Source organism: Meles meles, chromosome 8 (genome assembly GCF_922984935.1).
Source record: "Meles meles chromosome 8, mMelMel3.1 paternal haplotype, whole genome shotgun sequence".
In the NCBI taxonomy this organism is placed as follows: Eukaryota; Metazoa; Chordata; class Mammalia; order Carnivora; family Mustelidae; genus Meles; species Meles meles.
Window position 1 is genome coordinate 12,146,849 of NC_060073.1, and position 24,214 is coordinate 12,171,062.

At 42.3% G+C, this 24,214-nt stretch overlaps 1 protein-coding gene across 4 annotated transcripts; it reads right to left on the reverse strand.

Annotated features, from left to right (window-relative positions):
* Window positions 1-13,632: 13,632 nt before the first annotated feature.
* On the reverse strand, window positions 13,633-23,976 carry FAM111B (FAM111 trypsin like peptidase B). 4 transcript variants are annotated; one of them, XM_046014295.1, is made up of 3 exons: window positions 23,885-23,976; window positions 22,869-23,035; window positions 13,633-16,232 (listed from the first exon to the last, which is right to left on the reverse strand). In XM_046014295.1, exons 2-3 carry the CDS (start codon window positions 22,947-22,949, stop codon window positions 14,121-14,123), a joined length of 2,193 nt encoding a protein of 730 aa, XP_045870251.1. In that variant the 5' UTR covers window positions 22,950-23,035; window positions 23,885-23,976; the 3' UTR covers window positions 13,633-14,120. The 4 variants fall into 4 exon arrangements, with proteins under 4 accessions (XP_045870251.1, XP_045870249.1, XP_045870252.1 ...); XM_046014293.1 differs by having other exon boundaries at window positions 23,852-23,976; XM_046014296.1 differs by having other exon boundaries at window positions 23,873-23,975.
* Between the last annotated feature and the right edge of the window lie 238 nt (window positions 23,977-24,214).

The following is a 24,214-nucleotide window of genomic DNA, read 5'->3' on the forward strand; positions in this document are numbered from 1 at the left end:
GCGCGCCAGGAACCCGCCGCGGAAGTGCGTTGGGTGGAAACGCGGCTTCCGGAGGCCAGGCTGTCCCCTCCCGGAGATGTGTGGAAAGTGAGGGCAGAGGCATCAGGCAGGCGTCTGCAGCGAGTCGCCAGCTCTGCGCCCCGGGGGCGCTGCGGATAGGTGGGGAGGAGGGGACTTGGGCGACTGGGGCGTTCCCCCCAGATGCGACAGATCCGGTGACTTCGACAATCAGGAAGAAGCCGAAGCCTAAGCCGAGAATGGAAGTGGAGTGAACGACCTTGTTATGAAGCGATTCTCCAAACGCCCACGAATATAGGCAGATGTTTGCAATCCTGATGAAGACCGTCAGGACTCCAGGAATAAATCCCAAAGCCGACAACTCCAGTAGGACGGGGCTTTCAGACAGCCCGCTGTTTAAGGATCTGCAGATGTGCACGCATTCCATTCTGTATTTGACAAGGAGACCCGGTTACAACCGTGACACGTTTTCTGCAATTGACCGAGGACTATAGGATGTGTGTAGAGTGACAGGGTTGAAGAGTGTTGGTAATTACAGTGTATGTGATAAATTGGGGGGAACCGGACTTAATGTGCATACAATACTCCCCAAATAACTACAACTACTGCTTGCTATTCTATGGGTTCTCTGGGGTTTGGAAAGAGTAAACTTTGAAAAGGGGGGCGGAAAACCCAACCAGAAAACCCAATTAGTATGAAAATTTCACCACTCACTATCATTCTCTTAATCGTTAGAAGCTTTCATGCTCCTGAGAGTAGTGCATGCAGTCATCACCAAAGAATTAACTCTTCTGATTTCACTTTCTTTTATTGTAGTTTCTGAAGCAGTAAAAATTTCCATGACAAGCAAGAGGGGTTGAAACTGCCCAATAATCTGAGCTATCTCTTTTTAGAGAGCTATCCTGGTGATTTCCCCACATCCACCAGCAACCTCCTCGTCCATTTTTCCAGCTGACTTGTTAGCATTTGATAGACTTTTGAGATATTGTCTGGAAATTAAGACCAATCTCAACTACGAAGAAGAGTGAGGTTGTCCTTTTTGGGGAGTAAGAAGACCTATAATGAAGAGCAAAACTAAATGTCTGGTCTGCTGAGAATGTATTTATGCAGATGTGAAGCATTTTCTGGGTCTTTTTTTTGTTTGTTTTTGGTCTTTTTGTACATTTCAGGATATAGTGTATAAAATAGTGGCTGAGTAGACAATAGGTTTAGCAACACTTTCCAAACATGGATATTAAGAATTCAGTATTTTGTTTCTATGAAATATTAGTGCACAAGAAGGTAGTGAAAAGTTAAAATAAAATGTTCTTATCTATGCATCTATGAGCCATCCATGCAACTGTATCTACTATGTAGCAGCTCATCTATCACTTTTTTCTTAAATCTTTCTATAATTTTGTATAACTTTAATAATCCTTATTATTATTATTATTATACATTTCTGGCTTGGTAAGTTATGTGTTGGCTTCTTGGAAAAAGGGCATAAAATAAATATTTCCTAAGCCTTAAATATATTCACAATAAAATATATTTTTCCTTAAGGTAATAGAAAAATAAACTTTTGGATGAAAGATTTCTGTCACACTATTTCCTTCATAACCCCTACATCTTTTGTTATTTTTCTCCAAATTTCAGACAAAATGAAGTTGTAATCTTAAAGTTACAATATAGAGCTAGTGAGAGCTAAACCAAATAAAATTCACATTCTCAAGACTAGAAACCCAAAAGTTTTATTTTTTAATTTTTATTTTTCATTTATTTATTTTAAAAGATTTTATTTATTTATTTGACAGACAGATATCACAAGTAGGCAGACAGGCAGGCAGAGGCGTCCACCCAGGGAGCAGGCTCCCTGCTGAGCAGAGAGCCCGATGTGGGGCTTAATGTGGGGCTTGATCCTATGACCCTGGGATCATGACCTGAGCTGAAGGCAGAGGCCTAACCCACTGAGCCACCCAGGGGTCCCCCAAAAGTTTTTAAAAGGAATTTGACCATTAAACTTATTTATGAAATTTTCTTCTTTTTTTCTTTGGCCTGCTAAAAACCAGAGTTCTTATAATTACCAGGAAATTCCTTAAAAAGTAGATGCATTCTTTGTAAATGCTTAATCAAATAGGCTATTTCTTCATTCCTAGATTAGGATTACAGAGAACAACTCTTTCCCATCATTAGCCCCCAAAAGTGTTGTTTTCCATACTTAATCACAGGGGTTGGGGAGTTTCCTTGATGGGAAGGGATTAATTTTTACATGCAAGGTCAAATATAAAGGTGAGAGCATGGAATGAGTTTTCTTCCTCTGCATATGCCTCATTTTATTTCTTGCCTCTTGCTTTTATGGTGGGGTTTTGGCTTTTGTTTTGTTTTGTTTTTTGGGGGGAGGGGTTTGAGCTTTTATGTTGCTAAACAGTCAAGAGTAAAGGCACTTAATACAGTATCATTTTTATAAATAATTCCTGTGTTTGTTACTCTGCTGCAGAAATTTGCCTGTTATTATACTCACAGTGACATTTTGGAAAATGTAAAAATAGGCTTTTCATAGGTTTATATTACACTGTGCTCTATAGACACTAATTTTAATAAATCACTCATATATCCTATGACTAATTTTCTTATGGGAAACATATCAACAATAATATACATGGGTATAATTATGCTGTGGTAACTGGTCTATTTGGAGAATGTTTACTGTGACTCCTGGATGTGAAGTCTTTTCTAGAAAATCTTAATTAGATAATGCGTGTATAAGACATTACATAAAACATGCAAACGGATAACCTCATCTGCAGGATTCTCTTTGTTTTGTTTTGTTTCTCTGTTTTTTTTAGAGAGAGAATGCAAGAGGTCCTAGGGGAAGGGCAAAGAAAGACATTGAGACAGAATCTTTTTTTTTTTTTTAAAGATCTTACTTATTTATTTGACAGAGAGAGAGAGAGATCACAAGTAGGCAGAGAGCCAGGCAGAGAGAGGGGGAATCAGGCTCCCTGCTGAGCAGAGAGCCCATGTGGGGCTTGATCCCAGGACCCTGAGACCATGACCTGAGCTGAAAGCCGAGGTTTGACCCACTGAGCCACCCAGGCACCCCTCAGGGAGACAGAATCTTAAGCAGGCTGCAAGCCCAGCCCTGAGCCCAGTAAGGGGCTTGACTTCAGAACCCTGAGATCATGACATGAGCAGAAACCAAGAGTCAGATGCCTAACGGACTGAGTCATCAGGCACCCCTGCAGTTTTTGCTGTTAATTTTTGTGCAAAGCCTTCTTGTAGGAAAAGATTATATCATACATGAAGATATCTTGTTTTCCATTTTTACTTCAGAATTTATCTTAAAAGCCATTCTACCTCTGTAAAAAAATAAACAAAACTCAAAAAAGTAAATAAAAATTTAGGTTCATCATACTTGACACAAGTTTCTTTTTTGGTTGCCTGTTATAACTCATTCTTAATCACTGAAAGCACTATAAATAAATACCTGTTTCATAGACCAAGATATGTGATCAAGTTAAAATAAATTGGTGGTGGTATATAACATTTTATTGTAATTACTTTTTATAGTCATTTTTTTCTTTTCTTTTTTAAAAAATTCTTTTCAGAGTAACAGTATTCATTGTTTTTGCACCACACCCAGTGCTCCATGCAATGCGTGCCCTCCTTAATACAGTCATTTATAAATGGAGAGAGGGGCAGGGGATTCCTTGGCAATGGCCAGCCAGGCTGTTTGCTTTCACAGATGGGCTAACCCTTACATCTGAGGGTGGAAGGGGTCACTGCCCAGGGTGTGCCTGCTTCATTTAATGCTCTCACTGACCCTGTGGGGAAGGTGTGGTCCTCTGCCCTGATTCACAAATCAAAAGTTTTGCAAGTATTTGCCCAGAAACATTCTTGCCAGGATCTAAACTCCCATCTGAAGCTAAGGGCATCTAACGCTTTGTATTGAAAGGCTTCTATGGCTGCCTTTAATTTTTAACAGCGAAAGTCACAGCAGCTCACCCCTTCCTACATATTTTTTTCATTTATGCAATCCTTTCTTCAACACATAAATGTGCAGTTACAATTTACAAGACCAAGTGCTGGATTCTATAAAGGGTAAATGTTGAGAACAGTCCTGCCGTTAGGAAGGAGGAAAAGGTACACACATAATAGGCTCTCCAACATGGTTTCATTCATTTAAAACACATGTTAGGGATGCCTGGGTGGCTCAGTGGGTTAAGCCTCTGCCTTCAGCTCAGGTCATGATCCCAGGGCCCTGGGATCGAGCCCCACATCGGGCTCCCTGCTCAGTGGGGAGCCTGCTTCCCTCTCTCTCTGCCTGCCTCTGCCTACTTGTGATCTCTCTCTCTGTCAAATAAATAAACTCTAAAAAAATAAAAATAAAATAAAACACATGTTCGTTCCTGCTTCCAGAGAATGTACTGGATATTAGGAATACAGAGTTGAATGAACATGTTTCTCACATTCATGGATTCAGAACAATTTATACAATCTAGTTCTAAGCACAGTACTTTCCCAGGACACACTATACATGTCTACTGTTTAAAGTTTTGTGAAGCTTTATGTAATTTTGCCTTAGAAAACATTTATTTTGATTTTCTGGGAATTAGGAAAACCCCAATTCTGTTTCTCTGATTTTGGAAAGTCTGGAGAACTGGAAAAACCAGATGATGAATGTGAGAAATTGTTCTCAAATCTCCACGCTGCCCTGTATATACACCTCTTGCCCTGATTGCCTTGACTTCCCAGTTCCTCCCACCTCATTAATGTCAGCCTTAAGCCTGATTTGCTTCAGCCAGGGGAATGTGCACATAATGAAAACTTGCCTGGCTTGACCTTGGGCGCCACTGGTACTTTCTGTTTGCCCCTCTTTGACTTCCGCTACCGCCAGTTTAAGAACATGCACCTGCTACACTACTTCATAATGTGGGGAGGTTTCAGTGAGGCAGTGGATAGAATGAGGGTCCAAATACACCAGGCACAAACACTCCATAAATGATAGGCATTGTCATTTTCCTTTTTTTTTTTTTTTATGACTATCATATTATTCTGCTTGGTGCATACCTGTCTGCAAGGCTGTGCACTATGTCAAAAGTGAACATGATTTCTAGGTTCGAGGAATATTGCCAAATTACTAATACAGAAAGAATGTACCAAATTACTCTTCGACCAGCAGGGCAAGGAGATGTTCATTTCACCTTGAGGTCAAAGTGTTGAGCGACCTGGATTCCTAAATTCAGAGCCAGACCCTAAGACTCCAGATCCCCCAAGATCTGGAGGGCATAACACCTGTGGAGGTAACGCCTTCATGGGGATAGGGGTGGGGGGATCTGCTTAGACTTTTAGGAGGGTGCCTGCACCGCCCTGACTGCAGAGACTCCAAGCGGGAGGCTGCCTGCACGCAGGGTTCATGCTTTCTCCGGGAAGAGCGGTATCCTTCACACTCCGCGCAGTCGCGGCCAGAGGCCAGAGCGCTCCGGCCTTGGGTACGCGCAGGGGACGCGTGCTGGAGTGCCCTCCATCCTTCCTCCTACAGAACCACGCAGAAACCCGCCGCTGGTCATTCCTGGTGCACCAGCAGCCCCCGACCTGGCTGGGCGGGCCTGAGCCCCAGGGATGGACGTTCCCTAACCACCTTCCTCAGTACCCCTCCTGAGACTCTACTTCCAAGGCGCGCAGTTTTACTTAAGGGCTTCCTGGCGGGGACCGTCCTTTGCACCTCCAAAAACTGGACGGGGTAGGATGGGAACCTTCATGCATCACCTGTGGTTCCTTGGGTTTGCGCTTGACACACCTGAGTCTCATTTGATCCTCACATTCACCGTTTGGGCAGTGGGTGTGACTTTGTCTCCATTTCATAGATTAGGACCCCGTAAATTTGCTAGTTGGAGGGAAAGATGGACGTACCCTAGGATTTTAGTCTTAGAGCCTTACAGCCTTTTAGGACGCTGCAGAGACTTTGGGCCGCTCTTAGTTCCTTCATTTGCAAACCAAAGAGGTTGGCCTAGATGAGCGATTCCCCAACTTTAGTGTCTATAAGAAATATTTAGGACAGGCTTTTAAAAATGCAGATCTTGGGGCAGCTGGGTGGCTCAGTCCATTAAGTTAAGCATCTGCCTTCGGCTCAGGTCAGGATCCCAAGGTTCTGGGATCCTCAGCAGGTTGCATCTTTTAAAAAACACCCTGGAGAGACTCCTGCTTAAGAAGAAACTTCAAGGGCACCTGGGTGGCTCAGTGGGTTAAAGCCTCTGCCTTCAGCTCAGGTCAGGATCTCAGGGTCCTGGGATCGAGTCCCGCTTCTGGCTCTCTGCTCAGCAGGGAGCCTGCTTGCCTTCCTTTCTCTCTCTGCCTGCCTCTCTACTTGTGATCTCTGTCTGTCAAATAAATAAAATCTTAAAAAAAAAAAACTTCAAGCCAATTGTGCATTGTCACACTCTGCCTGGTGGCGTGGTAGGCACTCCACAGATTTTAAATCACAGCACCTCTTTGAAACGGACCCATTTTTATCCCCCCCATTTTGCGGAGGAGAGAGCTGGCCCCATGGCTTCAGTCTCTGGGATTGACTTCCTTTCCATTGCTCGCTGGGTTTCCGTGACCCCACCGCGACTCAGCCCTTCGCCCCCTCAGCTCTGCCCTGCCCCGCTGTGCCCTTGTCCCGCCACCCTCCAGAATCCTCTCGGGGCGCCCGCGGTGCTGTTCAACTCGGAGCTGCCTGCCGAGATGCGCGCCGGGATCGCCACTTCTTGGAAAGTCCCTGCCCAGGGAGCTGAGTTCCTAAGAACACCACCCTCCCCCCCACCCCTTCCAAGGGGCCCGAAACTGTTTTTCCTTCGCTGTGCACTGGGCAAGCGGGAGACTTTTGCAGAAAGCTGAGAAGCTGTGGAATGGACGCTCTTGCTCAAGTGGTCCTCCCCATCCGGCTGTTGGCCTAAAGGTGCCAGAACTGAGGATAATGTACCCGAGTTTTCGCGTCCAAGAGCAAGGAGCAGACGCCGATGCAATCGCACAAGGGTTTATTTAACAAGCTTAAGCTTGGGCCCAAGTATACCCGACGCAGCGGAGTAGGGACTTGGACCCCGAGCTTAGTTAAGGCAGGGGTATTTATGGGTTCCTGTTACTAAAGCAGGGTGGGGGTTTCTGGAACCAAAGCAGGGTGGGGCTTCCTAAAGTAGGGTGGGGGTCCTTAGAACTAAAGTACAGTGGGGGAAAGTTCAGCCCTTGGACACAGGGGTCTGAGATGGCTGCACTTATGCTAAGGCTAAACCTGAGGTGGGATGGCCTTGATTTTTCTCGGCCTCCACAATGGCTTGGCCTGCTGGGGCTGCGTTGCTGCCTCTCCAGTTTAGCATCAATCGACTTCACCTTGCTGGGAGTCAAGTGTCCTTTTCTCCATCATTGATGATACCCTGGATTTACTGTAAACATGTAATGGGATTCTTGGTGTGGGGCTAAGTTGTCTGGTTTTGTTGTTGTTGTTGTTTTATTAACTTAGCCGCCAGGAATTTCTGGCCCTGAAAAGGAGGGAACAGGCAGGATTTTAAAATATATTTTGTTACATATTTTTCTTTTGTTAATCAAGATATAACATATTAGGAAGTTTAGTTCCTCAACCTTGGGTTTCTTCTCAGGTCTTTTTATAGCAACAACAGCAGCAAAAACACACTGTAATTCCCTGGGGCCCATCGCAGCCACTTTCTGTTTCTGGAAGCCTGCCAGTTAATTTCTGTATCCAGCCTTTCCTCCTTCACTGGCAGTTGGCGAAGCGGTTGCACAACATGATGAGACTGACCAGAAGAATCCCTGGTCAGATTTCATTTTGAGAGTTTGTTTTTTAGTTCTACTTTAATTGTGTAACTGACTTTCACAATCAGCAAGAAAAAAAACAAAACAAAACAAAACCCCGGCCAAAGCCAGTGTTCTGTGAAGGTAGATTAGCAAGTCTCACCATGGAGGTGTGGACCAGCCTCCGATTTTCTCTTCTTAGCTGTCCTTTGCAGGGTTGGGTGAAGCCTGGGAGGACCAAGCTGCAAAGACTGAAGAGCTGGAGGAGCCGACCCTTGGGACCTCAACTTTAACTGATTCGTGTTGTTCTAGGACAATTACCTGTTGGAGTAGAGGTCCTGTGAATATGCTATCGGGCAGCCTTTACTCATTCCTCATTGACCTGTGTCTAAGAACTATAAATCTAGATTCTTCTTTTAAAAAAGTGTATCCACTCTTTCTGGAGTTACTAGAACTTTAAGTGCGTGCTAAATAGTGTAAGCACTGGGGATACAAAGAAGAATGTAACATTGTCCTAATCATCAAATAAGTTACAGTCTAGTACGTGAAAAAGGTAAAAAGAGTTACAACCGGTGTGTGGTAACACAGAAATGAGGAAAGGGACTCGTGGCATAGAGAGGGCCTCAGGGACGCCAGCACCCAGAGGAGACACCTGAGCTATAGATCCCAAGTTCAGAAGTGCTTGTTGTGGCAAAGCCCCAGGGTCTCTGCGTCTGACTCCTGCACATCCCAGTGATAAGCTTTACTGAAAATTTCGGTGGAAAACGCATCTTACCATAAGAACTTAGAACCACCTCTTGCCTGGGCATCTGGTTGGACCCACCTTTGGTTCAAAGGGATGGGACAGGATCAAGTGGCAGGCAAGTTCAGCGGTGGCATATGCTTTGCCTCCCAGGACTGCCACCGAGAGAGGCAGACTTCCTTTGCGTGCTATTTAAAAACATACACTTGAGGATCTGATTCCCCCAACTGGAGATCCTGTGACAATTTTTCTTAGACATTTAATTGCAGCAACAGGATCAGACCTGAAATCCTTATGTGTGTGGTGTAGCAAGAGGCATTGTGGGCTCCCAGGATTTGACCAGAGGTCCCACAGCTTTGTGGACATGTCTAAAGATATCCTTTTGGGTACCGTTATACGTGACCCTTTGTTGCATAATTCCTTCTTTCAATATCAGTAAATATCAAACAGGAAATGTCAGTCCCCATGGTGGTCTGGTAGAGAAAGGATGAGTCAAATGCTTAGAATAGAACTTAACTCCCCATTATTCAGACAATAATTAAGAAAGAAGGCCTGTCTCTCAAATAAACATGTTGGGGCGTTCAATTGGTGTATAAGTAAATAATCATAATACATTTTTCATGTTAGTATTGGATAGAAGAATATGGTCACATTCTTTTCATCAAGTCTACATCTTGGCCATCTTTCTTAATCTATGTCCCCAATACAAGTCCCTTTCCTTCTCTTTAAAAGTCCAAGATTTCATTTTTACATAGCAAATTTTGTCTTATAGAAAAAATACAAGACTCGGGAGGATATAACCTTCCTCCAAAGACACTTTACAATTCATTCTGGGAGATGGCTGGGCTGGCATCCCTAGTAATCTCCAGTCACCTTAACCTAATTTAGACTGAGGTGACTTCAAACTGACTTGTATCCCTGTGAAGGCTGAGCCAATATCTGAAACATTCTTATTTATGAATGCAACACTTTGCATTCCAAATCCTGTGTTTACCAGAACCCCTACTACTTGATAGGCCTTAAGCTCTAATTTTTGTGCCTTCTCAGCTTCGTGATTCTCTTCAAATGTCTGGTCAGTTTCTCAGCCTCCCAGTCATCTCCAGAACTGGCAGGTGCCTCTAAGGTAAAATCAGTACTAACTACAGAACTGATCTGTTTGGGCTTCCCTTCTCACTGGGATATCGGCCCTGTACTTTAGTAGAATACTGTTTTGGTAGCTTCTCTGGCTACAGCTTTGATGGCTTCACACAGGCATTTCCTATTTTAAGTCTAGATTTTTCTTGTTGTTCAGTGTGCCTCTGTGTGTGTGTGTATACTGTGGGAGAGTTGGTCTGAAATATCTATCTCATCTTTACTAGAACTCTGAGACTGATATTTTTCATGTTACTGAATTCCAGTGGCAACTGCATACACAGATTGCCCTGTTTGTGAAATTAAAGACATTCATTTACAAAGGATAGGGAAGTTTCATAGAATTGGTGTTATGGTACTCCCAAGTACCAAGACGTGGAAAATAGCAGCCCCTAATCTTGAATGACACATCCTCTTCGCTACTTCTCTTTTGTCTTCTGGGTAAGAGAAAGATGACGTTTCCCTCATGGTCTGTGTCTCACTGTAGAGGTCCTGCTCCCATATGTATTAGGGTTCTTCAGAGGAACAGAATCCATAAACATATATAAAATAATATGATTTATTATAGTCAGTTGATTCATGTGCTTATGGATGCTGGAAAGTTCCAGGATCTTCAAGGTGAGTTAGCAAAATGGAATCCCAGAAAAGCTGCTGGCAAAGTTCTAATTTGAGTCTGAAAGTCTGAGAACCAGTCAAGCTTGAGACCCCAAAAGAGCCAATGTTTCAGTTCAAGTACAAAAGCAGGAAAAAGTCAATGTTCCAATTCAAAGACAGCCATACAGGAAGCATACCTTGTTACTTGGGGGTCTCCCAAATAAATCTGTTCTCTTCAGGCTTTCAACTGACTGGATGAGGCCCTCCCAACATTAGGGAGAGCAAACTGCTTTTCTTCAGTCTATCAATTCAAATGTTAATCTCATTTAAAAAAATACCCTCCCAGAAACACCTAGAATAATATTTGACCAAGTATCTGGTCACCTTGTGGCTGAGTCAAGTTGATCATAACATTAACCTTCACACGAGAATTAAACTTACTATGATCTGAGGGTGACTTGCCAAAGGCATGGGAAAACTTTTTTTACAAAGAGAATTTTCAAGAGTTGCTGAACTTTGCCATCCACAACCAGGGAATTTTGTGGGAGTGCATTTTAAAAGTTGATGAATGAGGATGGAAAGTGATTTCTGCTCAGTTCCTGGAAGTGGTGAGCTCCTATGAGATTCGATTCAGTGCTCAGTTTTCAGAAGCTAGTGGGAGTTATCCTGAATCTCATGATGCTAACAGATATGAGGACCAGATAGTGGCCCACAGTAACTGTAACTGTAAGGCCAGGCATCACCTAGGAAGTATTCTTGGCAAAAAGTCCAAACTGAATATAATTGAGCCTCTAGATTTAACCACCACTTACTGGAAATTTACAGGGACTCCAACTACACATTAAGTGACACCATGAGGATGGAATTGCAAGGTGCAGAATGTGGAATATTCTACAGGACAAGTACGATCCACTTGACTCAATAAATACACGTCAGGAAAAGATAAAGAGGGAATTTACACATTAAAAGGGACTGAAGAGAAAAAAAAAAAAAGGGACTGAAGAGACTCCTACAGACCAAATGCAATGTATAGACTGGATTCTGATTCGAATGTTCCAGAAGTAAAATAAATGAAAATTAACAGCAAATTTATCACCTCACCATGGAACACGCTCCAGACTGCTCCTAGAAGTTAGGGAAAGCTATACACTGACTGAAATGATATTTAAATTTCTGGAAGCTTGTATTATGTTTTCTAAAAAAATGCTACTTAACTTTTTGATTGTGGTAGTAATTACTCCAGTATATGTGTATGTCAGAATTCATAGACTTATATACCAAAAGCGATGTATTTTACTATACATAAATCCTAAATTATTATAACTGGATTTTACAGAAGAAAAAGAAATGGCCACAGAAAACAATAGAAAAGAACAACCTGAAGGACAAAATCCAAGGTTTTGAAGGACAAAGGTCAAGGCAATTCCAACTGCCATGAGCAGTGACCAACAACTGCAGTGACCTAAAATTGTGCTCCCTGCCAGAGCTGGGCACCCTGCACTTTCTGCCCAAGAGAATTTGATCACTGCTACGGGACAGTAACAGTTGTGTTTTCCATTCTCTTTTCTGAACTGAAATTTTACTTTAAGAGGTTGGATTTTGGACATACTCTGCTACTGTCTATTGGGTGTGTGAGTAGGGTGAAAGGGAACAGGCAGATTCATCTCTGGGCTACGAGGAGCTGCATCCAGACATGAAGGGGAGACATGCACACCACCCAGAATTCTGGATTATCTTTGGGGTGGGTAAGTATGCTTTGTAAGTGGAGAGAAGAGTGTATATAGATACCAGAGAGGCTAGATGGGTGGGTCGACATGATAGTTCATCCAAAATCCATTCTCCCTTAATTACAAAGCAAGAGAATTTAAGGCTGGGCATCTGGTCATCCAGAAAAACACTACATTTCACAAACTAACTCTCAGCTAAGTGAGCTACAGAACCATGTTGTAGACAACAGTTACCAGCAGCTGTGATACATGCATTTTCTTGATGATGTTCTTAGGAAGAGGTATATTCCCTTTTTGTACATTTTTGTTCTACTCCTGGCTGTGCTGTAGGTGTGTTGGCTGGAGGTTTAGTGGCCATCTTTGACCTGGCAGAGAAAACCTAATACCACCACACCCTGAAACTCCCACAACCTCATAGGGCTGTATCTTTAGACTATCAAGTGAGAAATAACCTCATACTATTTTTCTTTTGAAATTTAACAGCTGTTCCTGTACCTTTCTAACACACATGCAGATATAGAGTCTCTGAACCAACAATTTCTCGAGATTTATGGCTTTGGCACAACTGAGAGATCACATATTTAGACAATCAAAGGCTAGTTGTTAGGAAGTGTGTATCAGAGATCTGTGCGGGTAAAAGAGTTTCAACTGAAGGCATTAATCGCTAGAACACTTTTAAAAAGATGTATTTATTTGTGAGGGCAGGGAGGGACAGAGGAGAGAAATGTTTCAAGCTGAGCACAGAACCTGGCACGGGGCTCAACCCCCTAACCCATGAGATCATGACTGGAGCCAATGAAACTAAAAGTTGGATGCTTATACCAATGAGCCCCCCAGGCATCCTTAGAACATCTTTAGAATGACAAAAGCAGTGGGAGGGATTCAAAGGGTCAGTGCTGGAATGGAGTTCAAGAATTCACCCTCTTAGTTGGAAACCAGGGATCAGGAAGGTGGATGAGGAAGCTGTTAAAAATGCATCTCCACACTATCAAAGTGAATGACCAGACATTGCAATATGGATATTTTGGCTGCTGCTACTGCTTGCAATCACTCTTCAACACACATGAAGCTGAGGACTAGACACTGACACTTAACGGTGGCCAACACTACTCTCTCTAGACACTCATTTCTCTATGACATTGTTTGCCAGAAGAGAAAAGATGGTCTCCATCTTATTTGTACCTCCCAATAAGAGGCAAGTGCATCTATTTTAAAGAATCAGATTTACAGTCTTAGTTGCAAATTAGAGATATTTATTTTCTTCAAATTTCTATTTAAATTCTAGTTAACATACAGTGTGATATTAATTTCAGTAGAGTCTAGTGATTCATCACATACATAGAGCACCCAGTGCTCGACAAGACAAGTGTCCTTCTCAATACTCATCACCCATTTAAGCCCATCCCCCACCCATCTCCCTCCATCAACCCTCAGTTTATTCTTATGGTTTGTTTCCCTCTCTCTTCTTATTTTTCCCCCTTCCCCATACGTCCATCTGCTTTGTTTCCTAAATTCCACATGAATAAAATCATGGTATTTGTCGTTCTCAGACTTATTTTGCTTAGCATAATACACTTTAGCTCCATCCACATTGTTACAAATGGCAAGATGTCATTACTTTTGATGGCTGAGTAATATTCCACTGCAAATATATACCACATCTACCATTTCTTTTTTTTTTTAAGATTTTATTTATTTGAGAGAGAGACAGTGAGAGAGAGCTTGAGGGAAGAGAAGATCAGAGGGAGACGCAGACACCCCATGGAGTTGGGAGCTCGATGTCAGACATGATTCTGAAACTCGGGGATCATGACTTGAGCCGAAGGCAGTTGCTTAACCAACTGAGCCACCCAGGTGCCCCTACATCTTCCATTCATCAGCTGATGAACACTTGGGCTTTTTCCATAGTTTGGTTATTGTTAGCAATGCTGCTCAGGTTAACAATACACATCAGGTTATATGTAAAACTTGCTCAGCAGGGAGCCTGCTTCTCCCTCTCCCTCCAATTCCCCCTGCTTGTGCTCTCTCTGACAAATTTAAAGAAAATAAAAATAAAAAGAATATTCATTATCCTTTAAGGAAACAGCCCCCAATACTCTAAGCTAATTGGCATATTTTCTTGAATAAAACATTTTTTTTTCCTAGTGTTCCATGGGTAGAGTCTGATCAGACTGAAACAACTCTTGTTTGTTATCATTTTCATTATGGTTCTCGTTGTTCTCTTCGATTAAGAATTCATACAACCTCTCATTCTTCTGTTTAACATCATCAAGAATTGAACACATAGAATAGCCAAATTCAATAATGGCATAGTCTCTACCTCCACGCCTATAAAAATGCCCAACAGTGTGCATAGCAACTAATTTACCAAATGCATTAAACACCGGGGAGCCAGAGGACCCACTGGAAAAACAGGTATCATAGCTAAGTGTGTTAGTGGTACAGACTTCTGGTAGGAAACTTCGTTGGGTGAACATGGAGAAAGCATTGTAAGTGGCAGCATGGGGTCCTACCACCTCACCTTGGTGCTGTTCTGGGTACCTCTCTAACCGCTGATTTACAGGAACCACAGCGCAGCCATCTATTTTCTTGACCTGGCCTTCTGGGTGACCAATTATATAAATCAAACCACTAGGCGGTGGAGAGGAAATTCGTCCAAACAGGCCTGGAGGAAATCTATTTCCATTTTTGCTTAGCTTTAAAATGGCATAATCTAGAGGTCCATCAGACACTTCACACCATGGCTCAAGGTCATACCAATCAACATTGATAGGGTGGAACCGTTTATAAGTAAAAGATACCTTTGCACATTTGCTTATTATATCTGGCCAAAACCTTGGATGTGTGCCTTCTCCCACCATAAAATGTATTACATGCCGACAGGTGAAAATATAACCATGATTGAAGACAAAGCAAGTACCATTCCCTGTGTTTCCATTATTGTCCCACATCATGATCCCAACTGACTCACTAAGATGGAGAAGATCTTCACAGGTGGCCACTGAAGTCGAATTTTCAGTCACTTTTCCAAAATACTTTTTATATACGCTGAACTGTTGAAAGCTTGTCAGTTTGGTTCTCCTCTGTTCATCCCGAAAATACTTTCTCATCCGAAGTGCTTCCTCCTTCAAATTTGGGTATTGATCCATTATACTTTTGTCCAACAACTGGCAATTCTTTAGCCAGAGGTCAGTTGCTGTCCTCGGGATAGCTTGCTTAATAACATGCTGCATAACCACATGGGGCCTTGGCCTCTGTCTTGAGTTATTCTTCCAGTGACTTCTGATGAGACGACTCCTATAATAATTCCTATAATAATTCCCAATTCTAAAAATTGTGCGTCGTTTTTTACCTGCAATATCATGTGCTAGATTCTGAGATGGGGCAGTTTTTTCTCTGTTGGCCTCTACATCTTCTGGTTCATGTTCTTTGATCTCAGACTTTATCTGATTCCGGGGACTGGTTTCATCATTGGCATTTTCATTCTGTTTAATTTTTTTAGGGGTACCTTTACTGACACGTTTCTTAAAAATGTCCATTTCTAAGGTTTTTCCAGATACTTCATCCACCAGGGACTGTTTTCCATGAATTTTCTGATGACCTTCCCTTACTTCCCATTCAAATTCGTCAAGGTCAGAGCGAAATCGGCCATCCTTGATTATAGCTTCTTCGATAGTCTCACCCTTTAAGGCATAGATACAAAGTGTACTTCCTTTTTCGTAAACTTCCTTGATCTTGAGAATCTTCTTTACATTCCTTCCAGCAGAAACCACATGAAAAAGAATGCATTCCATGTTCGGATTTTCACACTGGCGTAGTATCTGGTCATCTTCCGGGTCACTCTTTTTTGGACCAGGTGTTATATTAAAATGGGCATTTTCAGGTAGGCACTTGAGAGGCATTCCTAAATTTACATATCCGCCTATTGTATTCTTTTCATAAACAAAGATGTTCTTATTAAGATGCTTCTCCATCCTTTTACTGAAATTGCCATTTGCTCTCAGGGCTGAGTAGATATTCTCTGTGAGTTTACCATGTGCTGTAAACACACTAAGGTCTGATTTCCCGGAGCATTTATTCAACGAAAAAGTAAAAAAACATTTTTTACTGGTGTTCAGGTCTGGATTCTGAATTTCTACAGATGCTTCATGCTTGACTTCACTTTTTAGCTTAACGAGACTGCTACGTCCTTTACTGTCAGAGAGAGTGTGAGCAGCAGGTGGTCCAACACACGTCTGCGTCAAGACAGTATCCTTAAGAAACGAAAGACCAAAGACTTAGTAAGAACCACCTTTACTAATAATGTTTCATGCTTTTCTACTTATAAAACTAATAGATACTGCAAAGAAGTGGATAATAACATGGATAATGAATAATGGAGAAAAAATACCAATCATTACTCTATCACCAGAGATAACCATTCTACATGTTGTTTTATTTGTTTCTATGATGTTACAAGCACACAGAAATCTTACGTTCTTTAAACTGTGCTATGCTGCACGAACTTCCTCTTTACTAAGCAACGTGCCGTTGACTGACATTTCATGAAATATATTCGTATTTAATGACATCATATGCCATTAAGTAACCTCTGAAACTATTTGAGGGGCCACAGGATATGTCCCTGTACAAGAATCTCTAATTAATTCTTCTGTTGCTGGATACTTAAGACTGTTGCCAAGTTTTTACTACTCTAAATACGACAAACATTTCTATACGTAAAACATTTTGTCGGAATGTCGGAAATGGACTATTTCCCTAGGCCAGTTTCCCAGCTGTAGAAATACTGAGACTAAGGTTACAACGTACTTCACAACGTCTAAGCTACCAAACTGCTTTCCAGAGAAACTGTATCAATTCCTCCTGCTCCTTCTCCACTTGCTGCCCAAAAAGACTGACCATACGGCTAACTCCTCCAAAGGATTTCAGTACTATTATCTTAAACGTCTCCCAATTGATGGATGAAATGTCATTTAATTTGACTGTTTTTAAAAATCTGCATTTCTTGGGGCGACTGGGTGGCTCAGTGGGTTAAAGCCTCTGCCTTCGGCTCAGGTCATGATCTCAGAGTCCTAGGATCGAGCCCCGCATCGGGCTCTCCACTCAGCGGGGAGCCTGCTTCCCTTCCTCTCTCTCTCCTTGTGATCTCTGACAAATAGATAAAGTCTTAAAAAAAAAAAAAAGAAAATCTGCATTTCTTAATAGTAAAGCTGGAGTTACTTAAAACACCTCTTGGACAGCTGAAACATCGCCTTTCAAAAGTTCCCAACAAGTATCTGTTTAGTTCTACTCTGTATTTCTTTAAACAGCACTGCGGAAATACGTGATATACTAAAATGACTGATAAATCCCAGGACGGGATAGATATACAAGAAAATATACACGGTCATATTCAAATAAATATATGTATTCAAAAACATATACACACAGAACCCGTTGGCCATAGTCTGGGAAAAAGTGTTGATAATCTGATGGCAACAGGAATGAAAACCAAGGACGTAAGCGAAAAACATGACAGCACAGCATTTGTTAGAACTTGGATGGGAATTCTTACGGACTCTCAAGGCTTGGACCTACTCTGTATGAACTGAGGACTAAACCTGAAGACAGTAAACTCAGGAGGGATGGAGGGGCTTGGTTTATCTGGGAGGCCAGTGCTACTGAATGAGCTCTGGTTTCAGGCACAGTGAGTTTCTTCCTCTCGTGGTGCTTTCTTTTCCTTCCCATTTCCAGCTACTACTTACTGTCCAAATCTGTATCGTAGCAGTGTCCTCTCATTTGAATTTCAGATATTAATACGGTGTTCGGTCCTTGACATCTACCCCTGGATACATCAGAGGCGTTTCACCCTCAAGACTTTCCAAACAGAAGTCATAAAACTTACTTCCAATCCTTCCCTTCTTGCTGGGCTTCCTGAGTCTGTTAACAGGGTCACCATCCACTCAACCATCCAGGCTAGCGCTCTGTGAAGCACACTGGGCTTCTTCCTTTATTTTAACTCTTATATACCATTTAGAAAAACTTGCAATGTATGTTACATGCAAAAGCAGTATAGGACATCTCCTGACAAACATCTCTGTATCTACGTCCCAGATTAAGAAATAGCATATTACAATTTATAAGAAGCTCCTCTTTTACCTTATATATCTTTCTCATTCTTAAAGACACTCATCCTGAATTTGTTTTATTTATTTATCTAACAGAGAAAGAGAGAAAGGGTACAAGCAGGGGGAACAGCAGAGCCAGAGGGAGAAACAGGCTCCCCACTGAGCAGGTAACTTGATGCAGGGCTCAATCCTCATGACCCTGAGATCATGACTTGAGCCAAAGGCAGAAGCCTAATCCACTGAGCCACCCAGGCGTCCCCTGAATTTGTTTTAAACTTATTATTTGTTTACATTTCTTTAGGTACACAAACATGTATTGTTAAAATAGAAGTACCATGCTGTATGGTTGTGCCTTGTTTCGATTGTATGGAAAGGCATCCTATTAAGTTTGTTCTGCGATTTCTTTCATTACTTTTCTGAGACTAATTCTAACTGATGGAGTCCTACATTCACTTCTTTTTTTTCCTTTTTTAAAAGATTTTATTTATCTATTTGACAGAGAAATAAAGAGCACAAGCAGGCAGAGCAGCAGGCAGAGGGACAGGGAGAAGCAGGCTCTCTGCAGAGCTAGGAGCCCGGTGCAGGACTCGATCCCAGGACCCTGGGATCAAGACCTGAGCCGAAGGCAGAGGCTTTAACCCACTCAGCCACCCAGGTGCCCTCCCACATTCACTTCTACAGTTAAATAGAATCCATTGAAACAATTAACCGTGTATGCACATTTAGGTCATTTCCAGGTTTTTTCCTACTAAAAACATGGTTCCATTCTGCTGTGAATATCCTTGAATGTTGCCTGGTACACATGTGCAAGAATGTCACTCCGGGGTAGGAGTGAGACTCCTCCAATTTAGGATCTCTGAATACTTCCCTTTATTAAATACCACCGTATTATTTACAGAATAGTTGTACCACCTTGCATTTCCCCCAGCGGGCAGTAAGAGTCTCCTTACATCTGCATCCTCATCAAAAGACTGTACTGCCCAACTGTTGATGTTTGCCAACTTGTAGATGTGAAATGGCATCTTAATTAATTAGTTTAATTACCAATGGGAGTTAAACCTCTTTTCGTGCTTCTGCCTGTTCATGTCTCTTGCCCACTATTTTCCTTTTGACTTTCAAAAATCCTTTCTATACTCCAGATACAACTTGTTTACTTATTATATATGTTAAACATATACTCTGAGAATCTGGCTTGCTTTTTCATTCTCATTAGGCATCATTCAAGATAAGAAGACCTTAGTTTTCTCTTGTCAAGTTTATTAATCATTCTATGTCATAAGATTAACTTTCGTGGAATTAATCTATTTTTTCTTCTAGAAAGTGTAAAGGCTTGCTTTTTCTAGTCAAGTTTTTCATCTCAACTTCTTTTTTTTTGTATATGGCCTGACGGAGGTTTCAGTCTTTTAAAAATTTTTGCTTCAGAGATAAATAATTTTCCCAGCACTAATATTGAATTGTTCACCCTTTCTCCACTGATCGTAACGGCCAGTTTTACCATACGAGAGTACAGGCGGAACTCTGCACCCCCTGCCTGAAAGTTCACATGTGGAAGTCCTAACCCCCATTACCTCAGGATGTGACCTTTTTTGGAAACAGGGTTGTTGTCGTTAGTTTAGATGAGTTCATACTGGAGTAAGGTGGGTCTCCACTCTAATCTGACTCATGTCCTTACAAAGAGGAGAAACTGGGACAGAGAGACAGACGTACATAAAAGAAAGACCATATGAAGAGACACATGAGAAAGATGGCCACCCACAAGCCAAGGAGAGAGGTCTCTGATCATTCCCTCAGAGTTCACAGAAGCTGACGAGCATACTGACACCTTGACGTTGGGCTCTGAACCTCAAGAACCATGAGACAATAAATGTCTGATGTTTAAGGAACCCAGTTTGTGGTACTGTGTTACAGCAAACCTGACAAACTAAAACAAAGACATTTTCATATATTTTATGGTTTGTCTCCATGCTCTCTGCTCCGTTCCAGTGCTACAGTTTTCCACGTCTGGCCAAATACTTTCTTAATTAGTACAACCTTAAAATAAGCATTCATAGCTGATAGGGACAGTCTCCTCACTTTACTCTTTATACTCATAAATGTCTTGGCTATTGGGCCTTTGTTCTTCCATTAACTTTTAGTCATCTTATTAAGTGCCTCAAAAATACACTGTCACACTCTTAATTGAGATTATATTAAATCAATATGAGAATTTAAGATGAACTGACATCTTAAATATGTTGAGCTTTCCTATTTCTAAGTATCTTATAGTTCAACATCAATTTAGATCTCTTTTCATTGTCTTCCAATAAATCTTATAATTTTTATCCAGAAGGATATGTAAGTCATTTCTTATATTTATTCTTAGGTAACTGATGGAGATGCCCAACAATATCTACCCCACCCAAGATGTCAGACTCAGGTGAGGTGCACTCACTGTGAGTGAGGGTCTGAATTATGTATTTTATGTATTATATATTTTCATTACTTAACTTTAATTAAGTTGAAGTTAAATTTAAATAGCCACATGTGGCTAGTGGCTATCATACTGAACAGTGTAGCCATAGGAATTTCAAGATGAATAATTTAGCCAAAATTTTAAGTTAAAACCTCCTCTTTAAAAATTCAAGGATAGGGGCGCCTGGGTGGCTCAGTGGGTTAAAGCCTCAGCCTTCGGCTCGGGTCAGATCCCAGGGTCCTGGGATTGAGCCCCGCATCGGGCTCTCTGCTCAGCGGAGAGCCTGCTTCCTCCTCTCTCTCTGCCTGCCTCTCTGCCTACTTGTGATCTCTGTCAAATAAATAAATAAAATCTTTAAAAAAAAAATTCAAGGATAAAACCTGTACATACTTCTTGACATACAGAACGAACCCCAAATCCTTAAGCATGGAGTGCAAGGACTTAAAGGATACTGCTGCTCTTTTCCAAAAATCCACTGCACCTCTCTGCCATTTCGTCACAACTATAAATGACTACAGAAATGAATTCATGCCAGCTCGGGAACAGGCCTTGCTTGCTCAAGTGTCTCCTTGAGCCACTTAGTTTGGGATAGCAATGGTGGAAGGAATTTTTCTCAGCGTCCCAGGATGGACTCATTATCTAAATGGCAGCGAATGCAGGTATGCACTCTGAAATTACCGAAGTTCTGTTGTCACCATGCAGAAAACCAGCCAGAGGACAGCATGAAAAGCAGAGCGTAGTGATGGGAAACATAAATGAATCCTTGAAACAACCGCGTGGTGCTGCATTAAAGCTCAGCCCAGTTCTCTGTACTTTCCTGACATGGGGACCATGAATCCCTTTTATTTTCTCACAGGGTTAAAAATTTCCCCTTCTGAAACAATACTATACAAGCTAAATAAATATTTCACCATAAGGAGTATCCAACTATAAGAGTATCTCAGATCAGTGTTTCTCAACTTTTCATTTGAGAAATTGTGAATCATCCGGGGGTTGGAGTCTTGTTAAAATGCAGATCACAGAGAGGTGTCACAAGCTCTCAGGCAAGATCAATGTTGCTGGTGTGTGTGGATCACACTTGGCATAGCAAGGCCACAGACGTCCTGAACCTGCTGCAGCACTGTCTCATGGAACTTTCCTCAGTGATGGAAATGTTCTACATCCGTTTGTCCAATGTGGTGGCCATTATCCACACATGGCTACTGAGGACCCGAAATGTGGCTAGTGATTAGAAGAAATTAATCTTACATTTCATTTAATTCTAATTCAATGAATTCACTTCATTATTTCAGAATTAGAGGACTTTTTCCTGAGGAAAAAAGTTCTGATTAAAATAAAGCCTACCAGGGGCGCCTGGGTGGCTTAGTGGATTAAGCCACTGCCTTCGGCTCAGGTCATGATCTCAGGGTCCTGGGATCGAGCCCCGCATCAGGCTTTCTGCTCCGTGGGGAGCCTGCTTCCTCCTCTCTCTCTGCCTGCCTCTCTGCCTACTTGTGATCTGTCTGTCAAATAAATAAATAAAATCTTAAAAAAAAAAAAAAATAAAGCCTACTGGAATCTTTTCCCAAACTATCTTCCCAGCATTATTAGTTACCACATTCTTGAATTCTTCCATATCATCAAGTTTATCTAGACTGCTCCCAGATATGTTTTCATGTGTGTATGACTTGACTCAAACTATTCCCTCATGCTGGCTACACTTCCCTGGTGAAATTCTATTCATCCTGTAAGATCTTTCTCAGATGAAGCGGTTTTAATTTCTTGAATGAAGCATTCTCCTCTCTGCACCCCAAAACGCTTGTTTGTATCTTGAGTCAGTATTATCATTTTGCATATTTTGTGTTGGCCAAAAACCAACTCTGAAGTCTGACTGCCTGGATTCAAATCCTCACCATCAAGTTCATCATTTTTGCAACTTTAAGAAAGGTGGGTTCCAGTTTCTTCAATTTTGAAACAGGGATGATGACAATATCTATTGTTTTATTAAATGTTGAATGAGATAATCCGCTAGAAGTTGTGAGATTTCAGGTACACACTAATTTCTCAATACGTAGTAACTGTATTATTTTGGCCTGTCTGTCCTTCTGGTATCAAGTGTCTACAGTGTTTTTTTAGTCATTTTGTTGTCTAAAAAAGCATACTTTGCACTGCTAATTCATACCCTATCATCTGGTTTTGCACAAGATCTTATAGATGTGATCTCCCAAATATACTTTCCACAACACGGAGGAAGGGCTTCTAACCGACATTCTTTATCAGCTTATCCTCTACCAGGATCCTAATATTGTGCTATGGTTAGAATATGCAGAGTTGTTAAAAAGGAGACATACCTTTGAATCTTCAGGTCTGCTACTCTGGCCATTTTCTGTAGCAGTGAATGACTTGTTTTCTTCAGGCTTCATGGAGTTCATGATGACTTCTAAGGAACTATGACTCACTTCTGTTAGTGGCCAAGTCAGAGAATCAAGAAGTGGATTTCCTCCTCCACTTGCAATGACTAAAAACAAAGGAAAGACAAGGTATGTGAAACAACTTTCAAACACTGGGTCCCAGGCAGTGCAGAACAGTGATCTCCCATCCCTCAGAGAGAGAAATCAAATGAGGTAATCCCTATGAACATCTAGCTTTCCGCCTGGGGAGTGTTTCCAGACCATATCTCAGGGAAGGGAAACAGAACACTGGCAGTTTCCTTGAGTTGAGAAGACAAGTTCAGGGTCATGGGAGGCCTCAGTGGCTGGAGTTTGTGAGGCAGACTACTAGAGAGACGAGAGCTACAGCTACACACAGAATTGGGGATCTACAAGTGGGTACCCCTTGAAATCTCCGTTGAATATCGGTCGGTCCACACATGTGAGGAAGATACTGGAAGCCAGGGGAAGAACCAGCTAAAGGAAAAGCCTAAGAGTTCTGAGGCTCACCCAGGCCTGAGAAGAGTTCTGTGAATTACCCCTCTGGGCTTGTTAAAAAGGAAGATATTGGGCCCTAGCCTCAAAGATCATGATTCAGTGACTCTGGGCAGCAGTTATGCTATTTGACCTGCCCCACACCCTATTCTCTCCCCTCCGGATGCCCAGGCACACAGCAGGGTAGCTGAAACAGCTTCCTAGCTGATCTCCAGTGTCTTTCTAGGAGGAAAAGTCTTGATCTTTGATGCTGGGGGTGAAGGGGACGAAAAGGGGGTTCCCACAATGGGAGGCTGCTTACCCCTTACCCCCCAAACCTCTTGGCTCAGGACCAAGGTCCTTTGCCTAGTGCTCTTCACAACCGCCCTCTAAGAACTCCACGTCCGACTGAGGACCCAAGCACCACTCACAGATGCGTCGAGAGTACCCACGCTGCCACTGACCGCTGTCCCGGGATTCGCAAGAGCTGAGAAAAGATGGGGGCTGGGCCGGCTTCCTGCGAGAACTCTTCCTTCGGGGAAAGGGAAAGCGAACATTCCGCGGCTCTGGGTTCAGACTTTTGGCGGCGAGGAGGCGGGGTCTGTTCCCATTGGCCAGGAACACAGCCACCTCGGGAACCCATTGGCCGAGTCTGGCCACCGAGGGGGAGGGCGGTAGGGGCTGGGCGTGGGCCCCATCCAGCGAGTTGGTGAGTCCCGAGGCGGAGATTTCCCGGAATGGGCCCGGACGCGCTCTATTCGCCTGATGATGCGGTTCGGTCCCGCCCACGCACG

Excerpts from the sequence above, each read along its gene's own strand:
- FAM111B (XM_046014295.1), bottom strand. The coding sequence starts at position 22,949 with ATGAACTCCATGAAGCCTGAAGAAAACAAGTCATTCACTGCTACAGAA. Across the intron at positions 16,233-22,868 it reads GCAGACCTGAAGATTCAAAG|GATACTGTCTTGACGCAGAC; the intron begins GTATGTCTCCTT and ends TCGTTTCTTAAG.